Genomic DNA, 24,946 nt, shown 5'->3' on the forward strand with positions numbered 1-24,946 from the left:
CCCAGATGCAGGATATAACACAAACAAAGTAAAACAGGCTGGCCATAAAGAAAAGTGTTGAACAGGGGTCGTGCTGTGATCAGCTTACAAACATACCAGGTTAGTGCAGACAGAAATGGCAAGATATATCACACACATGGAAAGCTGGGTGTCATATCTGCAAGAAGAATAGACAAATGGACATGCTGATTAGAGTGCGATGATCATAGATGACATATATTACTTAGTAGTGCCATAGAACTGACCACTCTCTATTTGGTTTTGTGTTTGGTTCGGTTGGATCATATAGTAGCCCTTGTGATCACATTATCTACAATTTCTATTACCTCCCAGGGACATATATATTGAGATTTAAAGTCATTTTTCACTGAACATACTGTATTGTGGTCACCTAAATCTCAATAACCTGTATGGCCATCTTGCATGGTATGCATGTGCAAAGATGGTAACTTTAAATGATGTCATTAATCAGAATCGCCCTATGTAATGTGACCTTGCTAGCTGAATAACAGATGCATCATATGTATTCTAGGTTATTATCTGGATGAAGAAAATCAATGTGTGCAAACCTGTCCACAGGGATTCTTTGGTGATCCATTCACTCAAACATGTGAAAAGTGTTCAGTGACCTGTGAAAGTTGTGCAGGTAGCAGTGAAAACTGCCTGAAATGTAACACAAAAGAGGAAAACCTCTTTCTACATGAAGGACGCTGTGTTCCTGACTGTCTAGAGTAAGTAGTAGTGTGGTGAGAAAAGAAACATTGACCTTAACTGTATCTGAAATATGCAATCCTTGGAAGCCAAATATCAAAAGTAATCCATCTGGTATCACACACTTTACCTATGCATATCAGGGTTGAACATAGCCAGTGGCGTAACTAGAGTCCAATGGGCCCCGGTGCAAAATTTTGACCTGGGCCTCCCTGCATGTTGGACATATGTATGGGCCGTTATAGCGTTCTAAATCCTATAAGGACATGTGTTGCCGTTCCCCATCATGTACTAATGTTGCCCATCCTGGGCCCATCATGGTATGTATGTCTCCATCCTTGGCCCCTTCCTGGTATATATGTCCCCCATCCTGGGATCTTTACTGGTATATATGCTACCTATCCTTGGTTCCTTCCTAGTATACATGTCCCCCATCCTGGGTTCCTTCCTGGTATATATGTCCCATATCCTGATATATGTCCCCCATCCTGGTATATATGTCCCACATCTTGAGACCATCCTAGTATACATGTCCCCCATCCTGGGCCCATTCCAGTATATATGTCCCCCATCCTGGTATATACTGTATATCCCCCATCCTGGTATAAATGTCCCCCTTCCTAGTATACATGTCCCCATCCTGGGCCCATCCTGGTATATATGACATCCATCCTGGACTCATTATGGTGTATATGTCCCCCATCCTGGTATAAATGTCCACTATCCAGGGTCCATCCTAGGATACATGACACCAATCCCGTTATATATACCTCATCCTGGTATACATGTCCCCCATCCTGGTATACATGTCCCCCATACTGGTATAGATGTCCCCAATCCTAGTATACTGTGGAGACACAAGGGTCAGTGGATGCTCTCGACTGCTGGCCTGGCTGCCTTTAGAAAGTCTGCATGGATCAGGGCTCATCCCACTGAACGCTGCACTCCTTTCCCGTGGGTAGAATACTACTTAGACAAAACAGGATGAGGGTAAAACAGTGTGGCAATAATTTATTGAACCACCAACAGACAATACCATATAGAACAGTCCAAGCAAATACACAAGATGTTGCAGAAGACAGAGTCTCACCCTTCTGCTGGCTCGCCAGGATTAGAGCAACTGCGGCTTCGGGGCATCCAGGGCCTACTTCCTCAACCAGTAGCATCCTGCCTTGGGCGGGCACCCACAGAGAGGAGGTAGCAGCAATTATTGAAGCTGACAGAGTGCAGTGAGGTATGTGGCCAGGTGACCTTATTGTTTCAACCTGGAGTCTCCAAACGTCTTTGAGGGTGTAGTGATGGTCTCAATGAAGCAGATCTGTATTCTTCCAGCTGAGGCTGTGGTCCCTTAAGCTGGCATGCTGTAGAGTCTCTCAAATCTGTATTCCTCGGCTGTTCTGTAGAGTCTGTTTGCAGAAGGATAGAGGTCCCTTTTTATACCAACACCTGTCCTCCAGCCATCATCCACAGGTCAGGAGGAAGGTGGGATGAGATCAACTCTCATTGTTTGAGTATTCAATCATTCTGCATAGTTTATCATTCAATGTTTGCAGGTCAACGAGCTGCATGATCTGATGCAATGGATAATTAACATATTAGCAAACGTCAATTGTTCAATTACCCTGCGTCCCTGTCCTCCAAGGATAGCAGCACAATAAGCTGCAACAAACATCAATTCAAGAGTCAACGTTCAGGCTCATATAAATAATGTCCTATGTCTCGTGACCTACTGAAAAATATCTCTGGCCTAATTAAAAATAAATTCTGTGTCGCCACATATACATGTCCCCATCCTGGGTCCATCCTGGCATATACTGTATCAATCCCAATTCCGGGCCAACATGGTGTATACAGTATGCCCCCCATCCTGGTATATATGTTGTTATGATCTGCAACATGTATTAAGGAAAGATAGGGGAAATCTGTCCCTACAGTAAGACTAAGCTGAATCCCTACGATGTAGCGGGCTGCCTGTTCCTAGTGAACAGACCCGCCTTAGTCCTCGGCTAGTCTGAACGAAGACCTATAGAATTAAGGGAGGGTCCCTAAAAGAACTATGGACTGGGACAAAAATGGGACACCTCCTAAACAGAGAAGTTGTTGCAGAACACAAAAAGACAAACGAACAAAAATGTACTAGAGGTCCCAGAGGACCAAGCGAACTTGACAGAGAAAGGCACCGAAGCACCAGGCTAGAGAAACAGTCAAACACTGAGGTCCAGCACAACCATATGGGCGGAGCTGGAATATAAAGGAAGATGGTCACGTGACTGCAAAACACAAGATGGAAAAAACAAACAGGAGGGCTCTAACAGTACCCCCTCTTTTATGAGGATCCTCCGGATCCTCCAGGCCCAGGCCTATCCAGAAACCTCCTGTGGAAAGCTTTAACAAGCCTAGGAGCAGAGACATCATCGGTCCTTACCCAGGAGTTGTCTTCGGGGCCGAAACCCTTCCAGGAGACAAGATACTGTAATCTCCCTCGATGCCATCCAGAATTCAAGATACGAGAAATTTCATATTCGCCGTCTTCCACCACAGGAGGAACTATGACAGTGGCGTCCCTATCAGATACATCAGCCTTTTTCAACAAGGAAACATGAAACACAAGATTAATCTTCCAGGAAGTAGGGACATCCAACCTAACAGCAGATGGGTTAACAACCTGAAGCACTTTAAATGGACCCACAAACTTAGGACCCAGTTTTTTAGAGGGAATCCTCAACCGCAGATTCTTTGAGGACAACCAAACTATGTCACCCACAGTAACCAAAACCTCCTTACGTTTCCTGTCAAAATACTTCTTGGACTTCTTGTTAGCCTCTTGAAGGTTGCAACCATATTAGTCCAAAGTCTCCAAATCCCCGGAAAAATTCTCCTCCTCTGTCACCGCCGACCCCAATTTGGAGAACGAACCAAAAGACGGATGTCTCCCAGTACAACAAAAAAAAGGAGAACACCCAGCAGAGGAGGATGTATGATTGTTAAGAGCAAATTCTGCGAGAGGCAGAAACTCAGACCACACCTCTTGATTGTCCGCCACAAAACAACGCAAAAACTGTTCAACATCCTGGTTCTCTCTTTCAGTCTGTCCATTAGACTCAGGATGATAACCAGAAGAAAATGACAAATGGACTACCAACCTGTCACAAAAAGCATGCCAAAAGCAAGCCACAAACTGAGGTCTTCTATCAGAAACAATATCTGTGGGAACGCCATGGAGCTTGACAATCTCCTTAACAAACGTCTTAGCGAGTGTCTTGGCGCAGGGCAACTTAATGAATGGAACCAAATGACACATCTTACTAAAACGGTCCACGACCACCCAGATGACAGTAAAACCCTCGGACACAGGAAAATCAGTAATAAAATCCATAGTGAGATGCGTCCAAAGCACACTAGGAACCTCCAGAGGGCAAAGCAACCCCGCAGCAGGAGTATGTGAAGCCTTTGACCTAGCACACACAGTACACTGACGCACCCGCTTGATGACTTCCTTCTGGATCCAGGCCACCAAAAACTGCGACTGATAAGTCTTAGTCTCCGAAATTCCTGGATGACCTGCCAACCGAGACTCATGACACTCCACAAACAAATCTCTCCTAAAGGCTCTAGGCTCGAACAACCTCCCATGGGGAGTGTTAGATGGAGCATCATCTTGAGCTTTCAGAATCCCATTCTCCAAAACGGAGTCCAAAGCCGCCACCACAACTCCTTTCTGTAAAATGCTCTCCTCCTCCTCGGCACCGACCATAGGAGAGAAGCTGCGAGATAAAGCATCGGCTTTAACATTCTTAGTACCAGGGATATAGGTAACAGAAAAATGAAACCAAGAAAAAAAAAGTGCCTATCTAGCTTGATGGGCATTCAAGCGCTTGGCTGCATCCAGATAGATCAAATTCTTATGATCTGTGAAAACCTGAATAGGAAATCTAGCGCCTTCCAAAAAATGACGCCAATGTTCAAACGCAAGTTTAATAGCCAGCAACTCCTGATTTCCAACATCATAATTCAGTTCGAAAAGAAGGCACAAGGATGTACTCCACCCTTGTTCTCCTGAGACTAAACTGCTCCGACCCCCACCGATGAAGCATCGACCTCGACCAAAAAAGGCTTGGTCTCATCAGGCTGCATAAGGATAGGGGCAGAACTGAACCTCTCTTTGAGATACTCAAACGCTTCAATTGCCTCAGTAGTCCACTAGTCCACTGGGCCGTATTCGCACCTTTCCTGGTGACATCGGTTAGAGGTTTAACAATTACAGAAAAATTCTTAATGAATTTCCTGTAATAATTGGCAAAACCCCAAAATCTCTGTATAGATTTCAAGCCAACAGGCCTAGGCCTGAACCTTCAAGGGTCCATCTCAAAGTCCTCGCTGGAGACAATGTAGCCCAAAAAAAACTAATTTTCTGCACAGCGAACTCACATTTCTCCAGCTTAGCAAAGAGTGAATTATCACTCAATAACTGCAAAACTTCACGTACACTCTGCCAATGGGACTCTAAATCTGATGAATAAATCAAAATGTCATCCAAATACACAACCACATTCTTACCAATCAAAGGTCTCAGGATGTCATTAATAAGGTTCTGAAAAAATGGTGGTGCATTGGTAAGACAAAAAGGCATCACCAGATTCTCAAAATGACCTACCGGAGTGTTAAAAGCAGTTTTCCATTCATCACCCTCCTTCACTCGTAACAAATTGTATGCCCCCCGGAGATCAATTTTGGAGAACCACTTGGCTCCCACTAACTGGTTAAACAAGTCAGGAATTAACGGCAATGGGTAGGAATTACGTACGGTAATCTTATCAATTTCACGAAAATCAAGACATGGACGTAAACCGCCGTCCTTTTTTTTAACAAAGAAAAATCCAACTGCCACAGGCGACTTAGAAGGTCTAATGTGACCAGCAGCCAGGCTAGTCTGTATGTACTCCTTCAAGGCCTTTCTTTCAGGGATAGTAGTACTCCCAGAAAGAAATACTGCAGAGCGTAAACAAGCTATACGGGTGTAACTGACCTTTTTTTTTTCTTTACTTAAACGACGCTCACAATACTTAATCAACGCTCACAATACTTAATCAAATGGTCAGCTTTACCACAATAAAGACACAATCCCTCGGTAAACCTCCGGTCTCTTTCCTGAGAGCGGAGTGACATCCCCCCAAACTCCATCGGTTCTCCGCCATCAGAGCAGATTTTCTAGGGACTAGGAACTGACATTACAGGAGTCTTTACCTCATTAAGCCTGCACCTCAGTCTCCTGTTTATACGAACAGCTAACTGCATAGCATCCTGCAGAGTCTCAGGTGCAGGGAATACAAATAGCAAATCCTTAACCCTTTCACTCAGACCAGCAAGAAATAAACATCTCGGCGCAGGATCATTCCACTTAACTTCTGAAGCCAATCTCCTGAAGTGTGTGCAATAGTTTTCAACATCATCTGACCCCTGATTCAAACGCCTGAGTTCTGATTCAGCAGATGAGATTCGATCAGTATCGTCATATAATAACCCCATAGCATAAAAAAATTCTTCAGCAGACCTTAAACACGGATCATTAGGCTGGAGAGAAAAGGCCCACCCCTGTGGTTCATTGCGCAAAAGTGACATAATAAAACCAATGCGCTGTGATTCATTCCCAGAGGACCTTGGTCTCAAACGAAAATCTAACAAACCAGCATTTTTAAAGGAAAAAAAGTCTTGCTGTTTACCATAAAAACATCAGGCAGTCCTACCTTGGGTTCGACAAAATGCGCTCCAGAACAGCTACTCACATGTTGCTGAAGCTTGGCCACTTCCAGAGACAATCCCTGCAGGCGTTGAGCCAAAATCTGGACGGAAACCATACTGATCCCCAAATTTCTTTCCTTTTAGTTTTTTGGACTGGACTTTCTGTTATGATCTGCAACAGGCTAGAGAAACAGTCAAACACTGAAGTCCAGCACAGCCATAAGGGCGGAGCTGGAATATAAAGGCAGATGGTCACGTGACCGCAAAACACAAGATGGAAAAAACAAACAGGAGGGTTCTAACATATGTTCCCTATCCTGGGCCCATCCTGGTATATATGATCCCCATTCCGGGTCCATGGTGGTGTATATGCCCCTCATCCTGGTATATACAGTGGGTACGGAAAGGATTCAGACCCCTTTAAATGTTTCACTCTTTGTTTCATTGCAGCCATTTGATAAATTCTAAAAAGTTCATTTTTTTCCCATTAAAGTACACTCTGCACCCTATCTTGACTGAAAAAAAAATGTAGAAATATTTTGCAAATTTATTAAAAAAGAAAAACTGAAATATCACATGGTCATAAGTATTCAGACCCTTTGCTTAGATACTCATGTTTAAGTCACGTGCTATCCATTTCCTTGTGATCCTCCTTGAGATGGTTCTACTCATTCATTGGAGTCCAGCTGTGTTTAATTAAACTGATAGGACTTGATTTGGATAGGCACACACATGTCTATATAAGACTTCACAGTGCATGTCAGACCAAATGAGAATCATGAGCTCAAAGGAACTGCCCAAGGAGCTCAGAGATAGAATTGTTGCAATGCACAGATCTGGCCAAGATTACAAAAGAATTTCTGCATTACTCAAGGTTCCTAAGAGCACAGTGGCCTGCATAATCCTTAAATGGAAGACGTTTGGGACCACCAGAAGTCTTCCTAGACCTGGCCGTACAGCCAAACTGAGCAATTGTGGGAGAAGAGCCTTGTTGAGAGAGGTAAAGAAGAACCTCAAGATCACTGTGGCTGAGCTCCAGAGATACAGTAGGAGATGGGAGAAAGTTCCACAAAGTCAACTATCACTGCAGCCCTCCACCAGTCGGACCTTTATGGCAGAGTGGCCCGACGGAAGCCTCTCCTCAGTGCAAGACATATGAAAGCCCGCATAGAGTTTGCTCAAAAACACATGAAGGACTCCCAGACTATGAGAAATAAGATTCTCTGGTCTGATGAGACAAAAATAGAACTTTTTGGTGATAATTCTAAGCGTTATGTGTGGAGAAAACCAGGCACTGCTCATCACCTGCCCAATACAATCCCAACAGTGAAACGTGGTGGCAGCATCATGCTATGGGGGTGTTTTTCAGCTGCAGGGACAGGTCGACTGGTTGCAACTGAATGAAACATGAATGCGGCCAAGTACAGATATATCCTGAATGAAAACCTCTTCCAGAGTCCTCTGGACCTCAAACTTGGCCGAAGGTTCACCTTCTAACAAGACAATGACCCTAAGCACATAGCTAAAATAACAAAAGAGTGGCTTCAGAACAACTCTGTGACCATTCTTGACTGGCCCAGCCAGAGCCCTGACCTAAACCCAATTTAGTGTCTCTGGAGAGACCTGAAAATGGCTGTCCACCAACGTTCACCATCCAACCTGACGGAACTGGAGAGGATCTGCAAGGAAGAATGGCAGAGGATCCCCAAATCCAGGTGTGAAAAACTTGTTGCATCATTCCCAAGAAGACTCATGGCTGTACTAGCTCAAAAAGGGTTCTTCTACTCAATACTGAGCAAAGGGTCTGAATACTTATGACCATGTGATATCAGTTTTTCTTTTTTAATAAATTTGCAAAAATTGCTACATTTCAGTTTTTTTTTCAGTCAAGATGGGGTGCAGGGTGTACTTTACTGAGAAAAAAAATAACTTTTTAGAATTTACCAAATGGCTGCAATGAAACAAAGAGTGAAAAATTTAAAGGAGTCTGAATACTTTCCGTACCCACTGTATGTCCCCTTTGCTGTATGTCCTCATCCTGGTATATATGTCCCCTATCCTGGGCCAATCCTGGTATATATGTCCAACATCTTTGGCCTATCCTGATATATGTGTCCCCTATTCTGGGCCCATCCTGGTATATATGTCCAACATCCTGGGCCCATCCTGGTATATATGTCCAACATCTTGGGCCTATCCTGGTGTAGGTGTCCGCTATTCTGGGTCCTTCCTGGTATATACAGGTATGTCTCCTATCAGGGCCCATTCTGATATAGACAGTAGGGAAAATAAGTATTTGATACCCTGCTGATTTTGCAAGCATTCCCACCTATAAAGAATGGAGAGCTCTGTAATTTTTATTGTAGGTACACTTCAACTGTGAGAGACAGAATCTTAAAAAAAATCCAGAAAATCAGATTGTATGATTTTTACATAATTAATTTTCATTTTATTGCAAGAAATAAGTATTTGATCACCTATATGTATTATATAATATGTACATTAATTGTATACTATCTCAAGCATGAAGCAACAAGCCAAAATTAAATTGCAATGCTTTGTGTATACTAGAAATGAAAGAGTTCTATACTGCCACTTGTTGGTCACATTTGGTACTGCTAGTTTTATCATTGTGTAGAAATACATTCATTAGTCCCAAGCCATTGATGTTCAGCTTTTCCTTATTTATGAAACTATTGCAGTTTTCACTAATCTAACAATTAAATTCAGTCTCAATATTGTATTAGAAATATTGTTGATTGCACAGAAGTGAAAACACATACATTTATATACTTTTCCAGTTTGTGGTATTAAAGGGTTATCTGCGGAGACAAAATAATCAGATAGGTTTGAAAAAAAAGCCTACACTCACCTCATTTGTCCCCTAGATGTATAAAAACCAGTGTGGATAGAATATTTTTTCTTGTCCAGAATGAGGCATGTTGGAATTAAAAATAATGAATCATTTTACTTATATTCTTGGAGAATGTACATAATAAGCAATTATAATAAAGAAATTGCATACTGCGAATAAGATGAAAGGAATTGTCTCACCACAATTTCCGCTGTCCATGTGCCCTGCATATTAAGCTGTCATAGACGGGGCTATTGGTAATAACTTTGCTTTGACACTCTCTTCACTGTCTTCTTTTTAGAAAGGGGTTGTTTTTCGGAGACAACCCCTTTAGCCTACGATATCACGTTCAGTATTTGGTCAATATTTTACATCAGTATTTTTTCTAAGCCAAAACCAGGAGTGGAACAATCAGAGGAAAAGTATAATAGAAACACGTCACCACTTCTGTATTTATCACCCACTCCTGGTTTTGGCTTACAAATAGTGATGTAAAAAAAATCACCATATACTGAACGTGTGAACGTGGCCTTAGGGTATATAAACTGTTCACAGTAGAATTTTAACAAGGGAAAAATCCAAACCAAATCTTGGAAATGCTACAGATTTTCTTCAAATTTCACTCTTTGTAGTTGAAACAGTTGAAATCAGTTGAAACAAATTCGCAGCGCCCGTCAATTTTTGCAGCAGATTTTTTTCTGCAGTGTGTGGATGAGATTTTGTAAATCTCTAGTTTTGTAATATACTGCAGATTTTCTGCCCAGGATGAATAATCCACAGAATATCTGAACCCTGTGCCCCTACCCTTAAACCATAGATTTAAACAAAATTATAATGATCACCTACAATGATTCTGTATTTAGCTCCTGGAAACATGCGGAAAACACTTTTCTAATGGCTTAGCTGGGATCCTGCCATACAATGCTTACTGTTACTCTGCATTCTAGACGAGTTAGTTTTATCATATACCATTCATGATGTAAAGACTACTCCTTCCACACTCCACAGCACCAGACAAAGCTATGGTAAGACATGGTGCCAGTAATGAAGTACATACAGTAAATGTATATCCCTCAACCCTATTAGCGATGTTTCACTACGTGTAATTTGTTTTTGCATTTTTATTCATTATTTATAGTATTATACGATTTACAATTGGTTGCTGTTGGATTATTGATCTTTTGGATGTATAAGCCCAGAAGCCAGCCATCTACTATGAATTGAATGGGGATTGATCAAGTATTAGAATAGTTTATACACTGATGTATTTACAAAGTTATTCAGCTTTCTATGTGTTGATGTGTATATACAGTATGTATTAGTTTAAGGGTGTGCAAATTTATGGAACCATTTAATTTTAGTTCTTTATTTTTCTTTTTCCACCTGAAAATGTTTTAGTTCATTTTTCAATTGAATTGTACAGATCATAAATGACATTAAAAGTGGAAAAGTTCTTGGTGTGATTATTTTTCCCTGACAAAAACCTAGCATTTTAACATTAGTGTGTAGACTTTTTATATCCACTGTATATAACCAGAGTCAGCATGGGTTTGTAACTAACAAGTCATGTCAGACTAACTTAATTTCCTTCTATGACAGAATCACTGACTGGGTGGATCAGGGAAATGCTGTAGATATAGTATATCTTGACTTCAGCAAAGCATTTGACAAAGTATCTCACACCATCCTTATTGAAAAAATGACCAAGTATGCAATGGACCAGGCAACTGTTAGGTGGATTCATAACTGGCTTAGTGATCGGACTCAAAGGGTGGTTGTAAATGGCTTCACATCCAGCTGGATGAATGTCTCAAGTGGGGTACCACAGGGCTCCGTCCTGGGACCTGTATTGTTCAACATCTTTATCAATGATTTAGATGAAGGAATTGAGGGTAAACTGATTAAATTTGCTGATGACACAAAGCTAGGAGGGATAGCTAATACTAGAGAAGAGAGAGAGAGGATTCAAAAAGACCTAAATAAACTGGAGCAGTGGGCAGCAACCAACAGAATGGTTTTTAACAGGGAAAAATGCAAAGTACTACATCTGGGCAATAAAAATGAAAAAAGCATATACAGAATGGGAGGAATAGAGCTAAGCAACAGTACATGTGAAAAAGACTTAGGTATACTAATAGATCATAGACTAAACATGAGTCAACAGTGTGATGCAGCAGCAAAAAAGGCAAATACAATTCTGGGATGTATTAACAGAAGCATACAGTCTAGATCACGTGAAGTCATTATCGGTCTTTACTCCTCTTTGGTCAGACCTCATCTGGAATACTGTGTACAGTTTTGGGCACCACATTTTAAAAAAGACATAGACAAACTGGAGCAAGTTCAGAGAAGAGCGACCAGAATGGTGACTGGTCTGCAAACCATGTCCTATGAGGAACGGTTGCAGGATTTGGGAATGTTTAGCTTGCAAAAAAGAAGACTGAGAGGAGACTTAATAGCTGTCTACAAATATGTCAAGGGCTGTCACATTGTAGAAGGATCATCTTTATTCTCATTTGCACAAGGAAAGACTAGAAGCAATGGGATGAAACTAAATGGGAGGAGACACAGATTAGATATTAGAAAAAACTTTTTGACAGTTAGGGTGATTAATGAGTGGAACAGGCTGCCACGAGAGGTGGTGAGTTCCCCTTCAATGGACGTCTTCAAACAGAGGCTGGACAGACATCTGTCTGAGATGATCTAGTGAATCCTGCTTTGAGCAGGGGGTTGGACCAGATGACCCAGGAGGTCCCTTCCAACTCAACCATTCTATGATTCTATGATATACCTTCCTCAACATTGCAACACAGCTATTATGAATACGGTAACCCTGCAATGAACATCCCTAAATTTTACACTCCTCAACATTGAAATGGTAATAGCAACAAGGAAAAGTCATGGAGTTATGGAAATCACAGGATTGATAGACATGTTAATGATATACAGTACAGACCAAAAGTTTGGACACACCTTCTCATTTAAAGATTTTTCTGTATTTTCATGACTTTGAAAATTGTACATTCACACTGAAGGCATCAAAACTATGAATTAACACATGTGGAATTATATACTTAACAAAAAAGTGTGAAACAACTGAAAATATGTCTTATATTCTAGGTTCTTCAAAGTAGCCACCTTTTGCTTTGATGACTGCTTTGCACACTCTTGGCATTCTCTTGATGAGCTTCAAGAGGTAGCAAAAGGTGGCTACTTTGAAGAACCTAGAATATAAGACATATTTTCAGTTGTTTCACACTTTTTTGTTAAGTATATAATTCCACATGTGTTAATTCATAGTTTTGATGCCTTCAGTGTGAATGTACAATTTTCATAGTCATGAAAATACAGAAAAATCTTTAAATGAGAAGGTGTGTCCAAACTTTTGGTCTGTACTGTAGATCTCATGAAAAAAATGGAAACAACATTTTCAAAGCATCTCAATTTATTCTTCATCAAGTATAAGTGTCACGCACAGAAATCCCCGAATTTACACGTCTTGACATGTTACCAGTGAGATTATTAATGGTTGTTTGAGTAATGCTCTGCTGCGCTGAATGCACTTTGGCATGCAAATTATCAGGATTTGCTGCTGTCAGCTCTTTGCAATTGTCGAACAATGACATCCCAGGGAGACAAGTCTGGAGATGCTGCAGGCCATGCTAACATATTTAGGCCACGCAGGCTGCTCACAGTAGTATGAACAACATGCAACCTGGTATTGTTGTGTTTAAAAACGGCTCCTGTGACACTTTGGAGTAAACCAGCAAAGGGAGCTGCCAGTAGTGGATCTTGATGATTTGTGCATCAAAGTGCATTCAACATGGTAGAACATTCCTTAGACAACCATTAATAACCTCACTGATAGCAACCATGGCTGTAAGTACATGTATTTGTGCATGTGGTGCTCATACTCATATAATGAATAAATCAAAATATTTTGAACATTTTGGCCATGTATATCAGTAGAATTAAAAGAAAATTAATTAAGTTTATTTGAAAAAAAGTGTAAAGGAAGGCATGTAGGCAATGCCAGGAGGCACGATCACGTAAGACACGTTCTTGCTAGGTCTTGCTGAGCTTTTCTATTTGTTCACCAAAAAACAGAGAAAAAGTGCCTACTTACCAATACCTGGTCACAGTAGTAATATATTGCGGGATTCAGTGTGTACTAATTGATAATGCAGTCCTCTGCATGATAATGTAGAAGTTTATTTCTTCTTTTAGTGATTTCTATTGCAGAAGGTTCATATTTTTTTTGTCATTTCTTATAGAGGTTACTATGAAAACATTGAAGGCTCATGTGAAACATGTGAGGGTTCCTGCTGGACGTGTGAGGGGAACAAAGGAAACTGCTTGTCCTGTGGGGATGGCCTATATCTGGAGAATAATAAATGCCTTCCTAACTGCTCAGGGAGGTATTATCCCGATGAGGAGGGTATCTGCAAGCACTGTCCAGCCCACTGCACTGTCTGTGTGGATGAAAGAACATGTCTAGGTATAACTGAACATTACTACATACTTTACTCATGTCATATAAAAGTTTCCAAAAATCATATTAAACTAGGGCACATCAACATGCATAAGTAAGAGTGTGCCCATGCAACTCCAAAAACATGAAAAAAAAAACCAGAGGAACTAGGAGTTTCTTGTACAAAAATATTAAATACACATGTATATATATTAGCAAAAAGACAATATAGATAAAAGCAGTGTGCATAAGGACCAGTGTCAGGAACCCCCCCCCAAGGGGACAAAACCAGTCAGAGGTTGTATGTAATTCTATACAAGGTATGGGCCGGGAAAAGCAGAGTATTTGAGGCTAGTGATGACAGGTTAACCCAGGTAATCTGTATAGGGCAAGTAATAAGAGTATAAACACACAGTGTGCCACTAAAATGCAAACTCCCGGGGCCACCATTAACAAATGTATAGGTACCAGAGTACTGGACCAAAAAGCCTAAGACCGCTTACCCTAATTGTAGTATCCCAAGGACCCTCAGACCGGTAGCTAGGGTGGATTGGCGTCATCCCAACGCGCGTTTCGCGTTGCCTGTGCGTTGCTTTCTCAAGGGAATTAATGGCGTTGTCCTTCCAGGACCTTAATGTATCATGGCAACCGATCACATGGGAAACCATGTGATCGTAAGCTGGCCAATGGCGCTGCTGGTATCGGGGCACGCCCCCTCGGGAAGCCACGTCCACCCACGGCGCGCCCGGCAGTCAGCCCACGGAAGGCACGCGCAGCTCCGGAAAGAGCCGACACTGCGCCTACGCGGGCATGGAAGACGCCGGACCGAGGCAGGTGAGCGCAGGTCCAGGAGGCGCCACCAATGATACATAAGTGTATAAGTCCCACAGGTCTGTCTGGTACTGCAGATATAAGTAGAGATTACATCCACAAGGGAAATGATACATGTATGGGAAGAATAACAACAAGATATAATGTTCATAGATATCAGTATATCGAAATTCTTCCAAAGCTTTTTGCAGATATCCCAGACAGAAGGATTCTTCGGAACAGTGCAGTAATTCAAAAAACAATAGCCAAAAGAATGCCAAATACAAATGAAACCTGGACAAAAACAATGAAAAAAGATACAAACAATAAAAAACAAATATGATAAAATATATATATATTTTTTCATAAAGACAACACATAACAAATTACCAAAACACCCATTGCAATAAAGAAAGAGTTGCTAAAGAAGAAATTTTTTTATAAAAAAATATATAAAAAAGATAAAATGAAGAAGGCAAGTGATGATCAAAAAATAAGGAACAGGAAAAAGTGAAGAAGGGGAGGGGAGGGAAAGGAGGGCAGCACAAAATAAAAGCACATGCTACAGTACATAGAGAAACAAAATGTTATCAGACAGGATTCTGTTCTAAAGAAAGGGAGAGAAACTCAGGGACTTATTGAGTCCCTTAGGAGCCATTGTGTCAAGAGTCACAATCCAGCGTGTCTCACGCTGTGCAAGGACTCTTTTAACATTCCCACCCCGTGTCCCTAGATGGATCAAATCGATGCCCCTAACCATCAGTGAGCATGGATCGCAATTATGGAAATCCTTGAAATGGCAGGGGATTGTCTTAAGTTCTGATGCGTCAGTCACTCGCCTGGCAGTGCGATTGTCTCTGACATGTTCGTGGACTCTGACTCTGAGCTCTCTGGAGGTGAGCCCCACATAAATCAGTTGGCAACCACATTTGGCGTAATAGATAACATTAGTACTACCACATGAGATCCAATGTTTGATTTTAAATTGGCGCTCACCCCCAGCAGAGTCAAAAGTCTTACAGTGAAGGACATTGGCGCATGCCAGGCAGTGACCGCATGGCAAACACCCCACTGTGGGTGTAAAAGAAGCCAAAAAAGTATTATTAGCTGGAACATAATGGCTCCTAACAAGAAGATCACTGAGATTATGTGATCTCCTTGGTGTCATGGATGGTTTGTCTCCTAATAGTGGATACAGCGAAGGTTCCGTACTGAGAATGGACCAATGTTTCGTTAGAATTGATCTCATTGTGTTCCACTCTCTGTTGTATGTAGGGATGAACCTAATCTTGTTGTCACCCGTGTCCTCTTGCCCACGAGGGTACAAAAGTTGTGATCTCGAGGTTCTTTTTGCCCTGGTGTATCCTCTTTTGATAGCCCGCCGGCTATAACCCTGCTGTACAAAACGGGTCCGAAGGTCCCTAGCTTGTGTCTCAAACCGTTGGATAGAGAAACAAATCCGCCTGACCCGGAGGAACTGTCCGACTGGGACGGCCCTAATGGTAGCGGGGTCATGGCCAGACGAAGCATGAATCAATGCATTGACTGCAGTTATCTTTCTGAAGACGTCAGTCTGGATGGCCAATGCGGAGTCCACCTCCAGACTGACATCCAGAAAGTCGATCCTGGTGGTATCATATTTGTAAGTCAGACGGATATTTTTATCCTTACAGTTGAGTCTGTCCATGAATATTCCGAGCTGCCGCGCTGTGCCCTTCCACATCAAAAAAATATTGTCAATATATCGGTAGCAGCACAGCACATGGTATGCGGCCCATGCCCCCCCATCACCAAAAGTAGATCTCTCCCATGGGCCCAGGAAGAGATTGCCATATGAAGGGGCACAGGCAGCACCCATGGCTGTGCCGCGTACCTGTAGATAAAAAAGATCTTTGAAAGTAAAAAAATTGTGAGTGAGGACAAAGCGCAGCAGCTCCAGAATAAACCTGCATAAAGGACTGTCCAGGTCGGAGGCACCCAGAAAAAATGCGGACCGCCTCCAATCCATCCTCATGGCCAATGCAAGTATAAAGCGTTTCAACATCCGCCGTGACGAGGAGAACATCATCGTCCACAAAGATACCATCAACCCTGGTTAGGACGTCCGTCGTGTCCTTGATATATGATGGGAGGGTCTCGACCAATGGCTTAAGATAGTAATCAATGAACTTATAAATTGGATCGCAGAGACCCTCAATCCCTGACACGATCGGACATCCCGGTGTGTTGACAGCATCTTTGTGGATTTTAGGCAGTAAATAGAAGGTAGGGACCCTCGGAAACCGGACTGTTAGCCCATCAATCACCTTCTTAGGTATAATTCCTGATTCGAAGGCGCCAATAAGTATGGACTGGAGTTCTCCCGAGGAGTCAAGTGGGGAGTGAGACAATTTACAGTAGGTATTTTTGTACCTCAGTTGTCGAAAGGCCTCACGTTCATAAAGAGAGCAGGGCCATACCATGATGTTCCCCCTATTGTCCGCCTGTTTAAATACCACATCTCGATATGATTGTAAATCTTTAATGGCATTCCGTTGTGCATGAGTTAGATTATCGTGCTTACGTGTTGTGGATAGAGTTTTAAAATCCTCGGACACCAATTTAGTAAAGATTTCTATTGCAGGACTTAGGGACAAAAGGGGGAAGCATGTCGACTTCGGTACAATGTGCTGAGGGAACCTACCTTGATGGTTTGGTGTTTGTTCATTCAATAACTCCTCTAGTACCTGTATTGCCTCCCTCTCGGCCGGACTCACCAGGGCTGGATTATTATGGTTCTTATGATGTAATTTTTTTAAAATTAGCTTTCGAGAGAACAGCTGAAGATCTTTCAGAGCTGTGAAAAAATGAAAACCATTAGTAGGCGAAAAAGACAAACCCTTACTTAGTACATCAAGCTCATGTTTAGAAAGGACACAGGTGGACAAATTAATCACCTGAAGGTTCCCAGCATTATCCGTCGCTGTCTGACCACTAACAGGTCACTGGCGTTTGGTGTTTTGTCGCATTTTCACACGATATGTAGGATGAGAGGTTGCATGCGTCGAAGGGTTGGAGCCTTTAATGCTAGGTTGTATATTATCTTGAGAGGATGTAGATCTAAGGGAAGAGGATCTTGATCCAGAGGAAAAATCCTCTCTAAAATGTGGGCGGGATCTATCTTGTGGATTCCCCCATTTATAGACTCGGTTAGTTTTGAAGTTGTTAATATCCCTTTGAAGCTTCTTCATTTTGTTTTTTTTGTAGATCCTCAACCCATTTCTGTATTTCCTGCTCGATTTCATCATGGAGCTTTTTAAGAGTACTAGCTGGAGCCTCTTTTTTAATAGTGGAGAGAAGTTCCTCAATTTCTGTCTCCATACTTGTCAATAAGGCGTGATTTCTTTCCTTCAAAAGCTCTATAAAGCCACGCGAGCAGGTATTAGCCAGACTTTCCCACTGACGTTTAAAGTTCTCATCCTCAATGGGAAATGAGGGGAAAATCTGGATATGCAGCCCTCTGGGGATCAGCCCCCTTTGGAGATATTTTTCTAAAAACGCGTGAGTCCACCATGTACGTGTACGTGTTTTAATTAAATCTTTTAATTGAATAGTCAACGCGTTAGTACTTATGCTAGTTCCTTCAGTGCTGCCCGCAGCACTGTCCTTGCACACATCATCAAGTAAGGAGAGCCATGTATCATCACAGGCTCGGAAATCCATGGTAGGATTGGGAAAAACTGTGAGGAACACAGAAGCAACAGTTATATAAAAGTTTCCCAAAATCATATTAAACTAGGGCACATCAACATGCATAAGTAAGAGTGTGCCCATGCAACTCCATAAACATGAAAAAAAAACAGAGGAACTTGGAGTTTCTTGTACAAAAATATGACAAAATTTTTATTAAATACACATGTATATGTAGCGCCCCGAGGGTTCGGTTGCTACAGGGGTATTGCACCTCAACCAGAGGTGTGATATTCCACTCCTAGGTAAGGATGGAGTGTGGACCAGGGCTCAGTTAGCTGCATACACACACTCACCCCATTTCCGGGGGACAGCTCGACGGTGCTCCCATTTATGCAGGCACAACTGACCATGTCCCTGGCTGGAGTGGGGAGGGGGGAGAGAACCCAGTGGTGTAGGAGCAGTAGGGGATGGTTTCTGGAGCATAGGAAGGAGCTCATTGGGTGCAGGTCACCTGAGCTCAGGGACAGAGAAACAGATAAAAGGTGGGAGCCATCTTTAGAGTGGAGTTCAGTGGAGAAGTACAGTCAGTGAGAGCTGACAGGGAGCTGTGGCTCCGCCTGAGCTCAGCTCCACGAGGCAGGCCTAGAGAAAAGGCCGGGGCCAGAGAGGAGAAGAGGAGAAGGAGAAGGAAGGAAAGAGAAGAGACAGAGGAGTAGAAAGGCTCCAGAAACAAGAAGGCAGAAGGGACCCTAAGAGAGCAGAACGGACAGCAACCGTTGCAAACCCGCGTTATATCGGGTGAAGGGTCGGGCCGTGGAAGGGTACCGGATTCCCAAGTTGGTGGAGGTAAATCATCCCTCAGCCAAGAACCGGAGGTCATGATCATTTATTGGTGCGACCCCTTGCTACACCTGCTAGGAAGGCACCACATAGGGTCAGGGAAACTGGCGCCAAGTTTTACCAGAGGCAGCAGGACAGAAGCGTGGTCACTGGTGGGGCACGAGAGGCCAGAGAAAGGATTGAAGGGGGTCCTGTGCCATACTCTTGAACTGCCTGGGGGTTGACCGAGCCCCTCACCTGGTGGACGCAGCACGACTTGGGCAGTCATTGCTGACAGAAGTGACTTGGAAAACAACTGAGAGTAAAAGGCCTGAACTGCACCATTAGACTCTGTGTGATTTATGCTGCGCCTGCACCATCACCCCCAGCATCCTCCTACATTGCCCTGAGGCTACACTCTTCCCGTGGGGAGTCATCCTATCCCTGTGCTGCACACCAACACCAGCCTCAGCGGTCTGCCTTGCAGCGGCGGTCATCCCTGACCGCAATCCACGGGTGGCGTAGTCAGACATTCCAAAACACTGATAAATAGACTGCCACAGCATTTGGTCTGACCACCCTGAGCCACGGGATCGGGTTGCCACTACTACCCCCAGCATCGCACAGAAGCCCGGTTCCGGGTGCCCCTCGGCCCAGGGGGCGAGTCATATATGTGACGCCCAGCTGCGCTTGGAATCACAAATCCTAGAAGGGTGTATTGACGGATTCCTCCACAAGAGGCCCCCATAACCATTCACACATCTCCACCTTCCACCTCAGACCACCAGAGGGAGCCCGTAAGGGATATAAATAGGGAAGGTGGAGCCAGGCAGTTCAGTTCCTCTGGAGAGTTCAGCAAGTACAAACCTGAATGCTGAGTCGAGCTCAGTTAGTCTAGACTGGAGTTGACAGAAAGCAAACCTGTTGAGAGAGTTCCTGCAGTGCAAAAGCCTGAGAGAGGTCAGTCTGCAGTGGAGCACGTTCTAGACTCAGTCGTAGCTCAGAGTAGTGAGCTTTAGGTATGCCGGCGCCATAAGATCGGTGAAGCGCGGCAAGCTGAGTAGCCTAGTGAGGGCCCGAGTAGGCTGAAGGCGAGTGGAGAGTTAGTTCATAGGGGGCAGAGGAGCTTAACTAGCTCACCCCGAAGAAGAATATACCGGACACCGGATCCGAAGTTTACCGGGATCTCTATGACCCAGTAAGATACAACCGTAATCCCTGGGGAACTACAAGTCCCAGGATCGCTAAAGTGCTGATACGTAACAGAGCCAGGAGACACATAGGCCCACAGCTAAGGTGCGTGTACTCCAAGAGAAGGTCCTACCACAAGGTCAGCCAGCACAGGACAGAGACAAAGTTAGGCCTAGCTCCAGGCAGGTCAGAAACTTACTACGCAGAGGCAAGAAACAGGAGGCCCTACACCTGATCATTGGGGAGGATCCTGACATGCACCTTTCTCCCTACAGTGCTCCAGGGAGTGCCTGAATTTCCATCAGTAAAAGGTACTGAAGTGACTATCGTGTCTGTCCCTGTTCTTGCCCTGATCCGGCTGGGTCGCGTCTGTCCTGCATATCCCTTCTTACGCTGTCATGAGGCCTAGCTCCACCTGTGGGGAGCTATACCATCGAGCTGCCTTATCATCATCAGCCTCAGTGGACTGCGCAGCGCTGGTGATTCTCACAAGAAGCCACAGGTGGCGTCCCGAACTGTTATAAAAGAAAACAAACCAATATCCACCCTTTTAAAGGAGTGACCTTGGGTACGGGCCCGGGAGCCGACCACCGCGACATCCCATCCCTAAAGGCCAGGCTAAAGGCCCGGGTACCGAGTTATCCCCAGTCCCCTGGGCGAGTCATCTACATATTAGCAAAAAGACAATATAGATAAAAGCAGTGTGCATAAGGACCAGTGTCAGGAAACCCCCCCACCCAAGGGGACAAAACCAGTCAGAGGTTGTATGTAATTCTATACAAGGTATGGGACGGGAAAAGCAGGGTATTTGAGGCTAGTGATGACAGGTTAACCCAGGTAATCTGTACTGGGCAAGTAATGGGAGTATAAGCACACAGTGTGCCACTAAAATGCAAACTCCCGGGGCTACCATTAACAAATGTATAGGTACCAGAGTACTGGACCAAAAAGCCTAAGACCGCTTACCCTAATTGTAGTATCCCAAGGACCCTCAGACCGGTAGCTAGGGTGGATTGGCGTCTTCCCAACGCGCGTTTCGCGTTGCCTGTGCGTTGCTTTCTCAAGGGAAGTAATGGTGTTGTCCTTCCAGGACCTTAATGTATCATGGCAACCGATCACATGGGAAACCATGTGATCGTAAGCTGGCCAATGGCGCTGCTGGAATTGGCGCACGCCCCCTCGGGAAGCCACGCCCACCCACCGCGTGCACGGCAGTCAGCTCACGGAAGGCATGCGCAGCTCCGGAAAGAGCCACCACTGCGCCTGCGTGGGCATAGAAGACGCCGGACCGAGGCAGGTGAGCGCAGGTCAAGGAGGAGCGCGCGCACCACAGCGCCACCAATGATACATAAGTGTATAAGTCCCACAGGCCTGTCTGGTACTGCAGATATAAGTAGAAATTACATCCACAAGGGAAATGATACATGTATGGGAAGAATAACAACAAGATATAATGTTCATAGATATCAGTATATCGAAATTCTTCCAAAACTTTTTGCAGATATCCCAAACAGAAGGATTCTTCGGAAGAGTGCAGTAATTCAAAAAACATGCAGGCCACATGTAACCGATGTTGCTGGTTTGCCCGGACCAGTTGTTTTACAGTTCAAGGGGCATATACTCGTCCCGGTCTCCTCTCACTAGGGACACCCCTGAATGCGGAACTGCTCACAATGGACTTTGGTTCCTCTTCGTATGTACTCCAGGCCCTATCTGCCTCTCTGACAGGAAATTGTCACTTTCCCTTCAACTTAGCCCCTCCCACTCTGGCTAGTCCCCAACATTAACTCTCACTGTCTCTACTTTCTTTCTGTTGCTGGGCAGAACACATCTTCCTCACAGTACAGTGCAAAACATTATAAGGCAAACATTAAGGGTATGTGCACACGATGCAGAAATGAAGCAGAAAATTTCTGCATCATTTCTGCATCTCCCTGGCAGAAAAAACGCATGCAGATTGTGCATGCGTTTTTCCTGCAGAATACATGCGGATCCACATGCAGATTGACATGCGTTTCCGCATGCAGATTGACAAGCGCTTTCCAGGCGATTTTAGCATCACCTGGAAAGTGCTTGACAACTAGGTCACACTATATAAATCCATGCAAACAGCATGGATTTATATAGTGTGACCCGAGAGAGTGTATATACTTACCTCTGATGGCCCGCGCTGTCCTGCTTTACAAAGTTCCCGGCTGCCGGCAACTTTGAATTGAAAGACCTGCCGACGTCAGCGTCACGTGACCCGTCACATGACTCTGACGTCACCGCAGGTCCTACAACTCACTGCAAGTGCCGGGAACCAAGCGGGAGCGCTGCGCGGGCCGACAGATGGTAAGAATACATTTATTTTTTATTTTATTCTTTTTTTTACAGCTTTTTTAATAGTACCTGGGTGTGGATGAGACTCTCCTCTCCTCCACACTCGGGTACCATCCGCATATTAGAACGCGCCAATAACGCAAGTACAAATGCTGTCTTGCGGAATTGGCGCGTTCTAATGCAAGTCAATGGCGGCGAAATCGCCGCGTTTCCGCAAAATTAATTGACATGCTGCGGATTTTTGACCGCAGCGTTCACGCTGCGGAAAAATCCGCATCATGGGCACAGCACATGCGGATTTCCATTGGGGAACATTGCTTCCCTTCTACCATGCGTTTTTCATGCGTTTCCGCGGCGTTTACGCAACTGCAAAAACGCCGCGGAAACGCATGAAATACGCATCGTGTGAACTAAGCCTAACTCTGTCTTGCCATACTGTCTGGCACAATACAGTCTATAACTAACAGCACATATTACAATTCACATTGCCCATCATTAAAAACTTATCACATTATACATGACATATCATAATAAAATTGGTGTCTTCAAGGGGGAAGGTGGCAATATGTCCATCTCCTTATATCTGCATTATGTCCGCAGAAAACAAAGCAGTGATATTGTGGTGTGCATTCACTTACAAATAGAAAATTGTACGAAGCCTATGAAAAGGCAGGTGTAGATGCTTAGATTTCTACCCATATGGAGCACCGAACTAAATCATAAGTCAATCTGCACTTTAACACCATTTTACATGGTCTGATACAAACTGTACGGAAACATTAATACAATTTTATTGCTGGAATTACATCCTCTGTTTTTATTGGATGATGTGCTGCCAACAATGATTATTTTTTAGGTTACATAAATACCATGATCACCTGACAAATGAGCATATTACTTATGTTGAACCCTTTTATAAAAGCTTTAAACAGAGCTTTGAATATTAGCCAAATTAGAGACTGTAGACATCACAATTGTTCAGATATTTTACTCATCAGTATAGCTTAATGTTTCCCAAACTCCAGTCCTCACGGCCCCCAACACATCATATTTTCAGGGTTTCCTTAGTATTGCACAGGTGATGGAATTATTACTAAGGCATCAGACATTGCCACCGGTTCTCTCACCTGTAGAGAGGAGTTTGTGAAAGACTTTTATAGAGTAAGATGCCTTGGTAGCAGCTCTTAGAAGGGATTGAGTCTCTTGTGGAGATTTAACTGGCAGAGTTTTTTAGGGACACTGGTAGGCAAATAGGTCAAACATTTATCTGAAATTCATCATTTTAAAATAGTTGACTCATCAAGACAATTTATTTTTAAAATAAAGCTAAAATTTGTATTAGCTGATCACAAACCCCGTCTGATCTACTGTAATCACCAGGGAAAACTGTGATGGCCAATGATGTCTCCTGAAGAAGCCATTGCAGTAGAAATGTAAATATGTAATAGGGTTGTCTCTGCCATACTCATATGCAGTTTCTTAGTGTTTCTTCACTTTATAGAGAAATCAGGTGTGGGGGACCTCTGATATAATGTCCAGGTGCCTTAATACCAGGTGTAAAGCCCAGCTAAAACTAAGAGTGGAACAATCAGAGGAAAAGTATAATAGAAACTTGTGCACCACTTCTGTATTTTTCAATACTCAGCGTGTGCACAGGGCCTAACAGTTCATGGAACAGGGTTCACCTTAAGTGAAGTTTTGAGATATTTATAAAGATTGATTATTTTAAATAATCCATATAGCCCTGAACTGATGTAGTAGTAATTGAACTGTAATGTAGTAAATTCATTGAATAGATAATGTACTTTTACCCTTTGCCTTTACACATGATATTTTGCCAGTACTGTCGAAATAACAAAGTTATAATTTTATCTAAAGTTAAAATAGATCCCAATGAACATTATTATCTGTTCATGAATGTATTAAAATATATAGTTAAAAAAATGATACCATACAACTCCTTGGCAAATATAATTTATTGTGATGAAATTTTGGTGGCCACAGAACTCCAGTCTCATTTTGTACATAGACACTTCTACACTGTGACAAAGCACTAAAAAGCATTAATATAATATGTGCTAAGGCCATCGTTACTCACTGTGATATACTGCACTCTATCTTGTGAACCTCTTGCTATTAATGAGTAAGTAATCTTTTAACTCCAGAAAGTCACAGCCAGGGGTGGATTAAGAGTAGCAAGGGCCCCGGGCAGTTTAGAAGGCGCGTCCCCCCCCCACACACACACCTGATGTATGACGTGACATGTCACATGATCCGCTGTGATAGATCATGTGATAGTTCACGTGAAATTAATTTGGCACAATATTAATTATAATAATTTTTTTTAGGCTGTGTGC

The 24,946-nt window shown here is 43.3% G+C and overlaps 1 protein-coding gene across 1 annotated transcript in view; it reads left to right on the forward strand.

The window, feature by feature from the left end:
- Positions 1-24,946, forward strand: part of LOC141166337 (cysteine repeat modular protein 2-like) — a 316,073-nt gene that overhangs the window by 146,328 nt on the left and 144,799 nt on the right. The window contains exons 8-9 of the mRNA XM_073652918.1: positions 533-731; positions 13,579-13,802. Of these exons, the coding sequence (XP_073509019.1) occupies positions 533-731; positions 13,579-13,802 (423 nt within the window). The remainder of the gene's footprint in view (positions 1-532; positions 732-13,578; positions 13,803-24,946) is intronic.

The sequence above is a fragment of the Phyllobates terribilis genome, unplaced genomic scaffold, assembly GCF_046119375.1.
Source record: "Phyllobates terribilis strain yellow unplaced genomic scaffold, ASM4611937v1 Scaffold_11__3_contigs__length_659146591, whole genome shotgun sequence".
NCBI classification, from domain to species: domain Eukaryota; kingdom Metazoa; phylum Chordata; class Amphibia; order Anura; family Dendrobatidae; genus Phyllobates; species Phyllobates terribilis.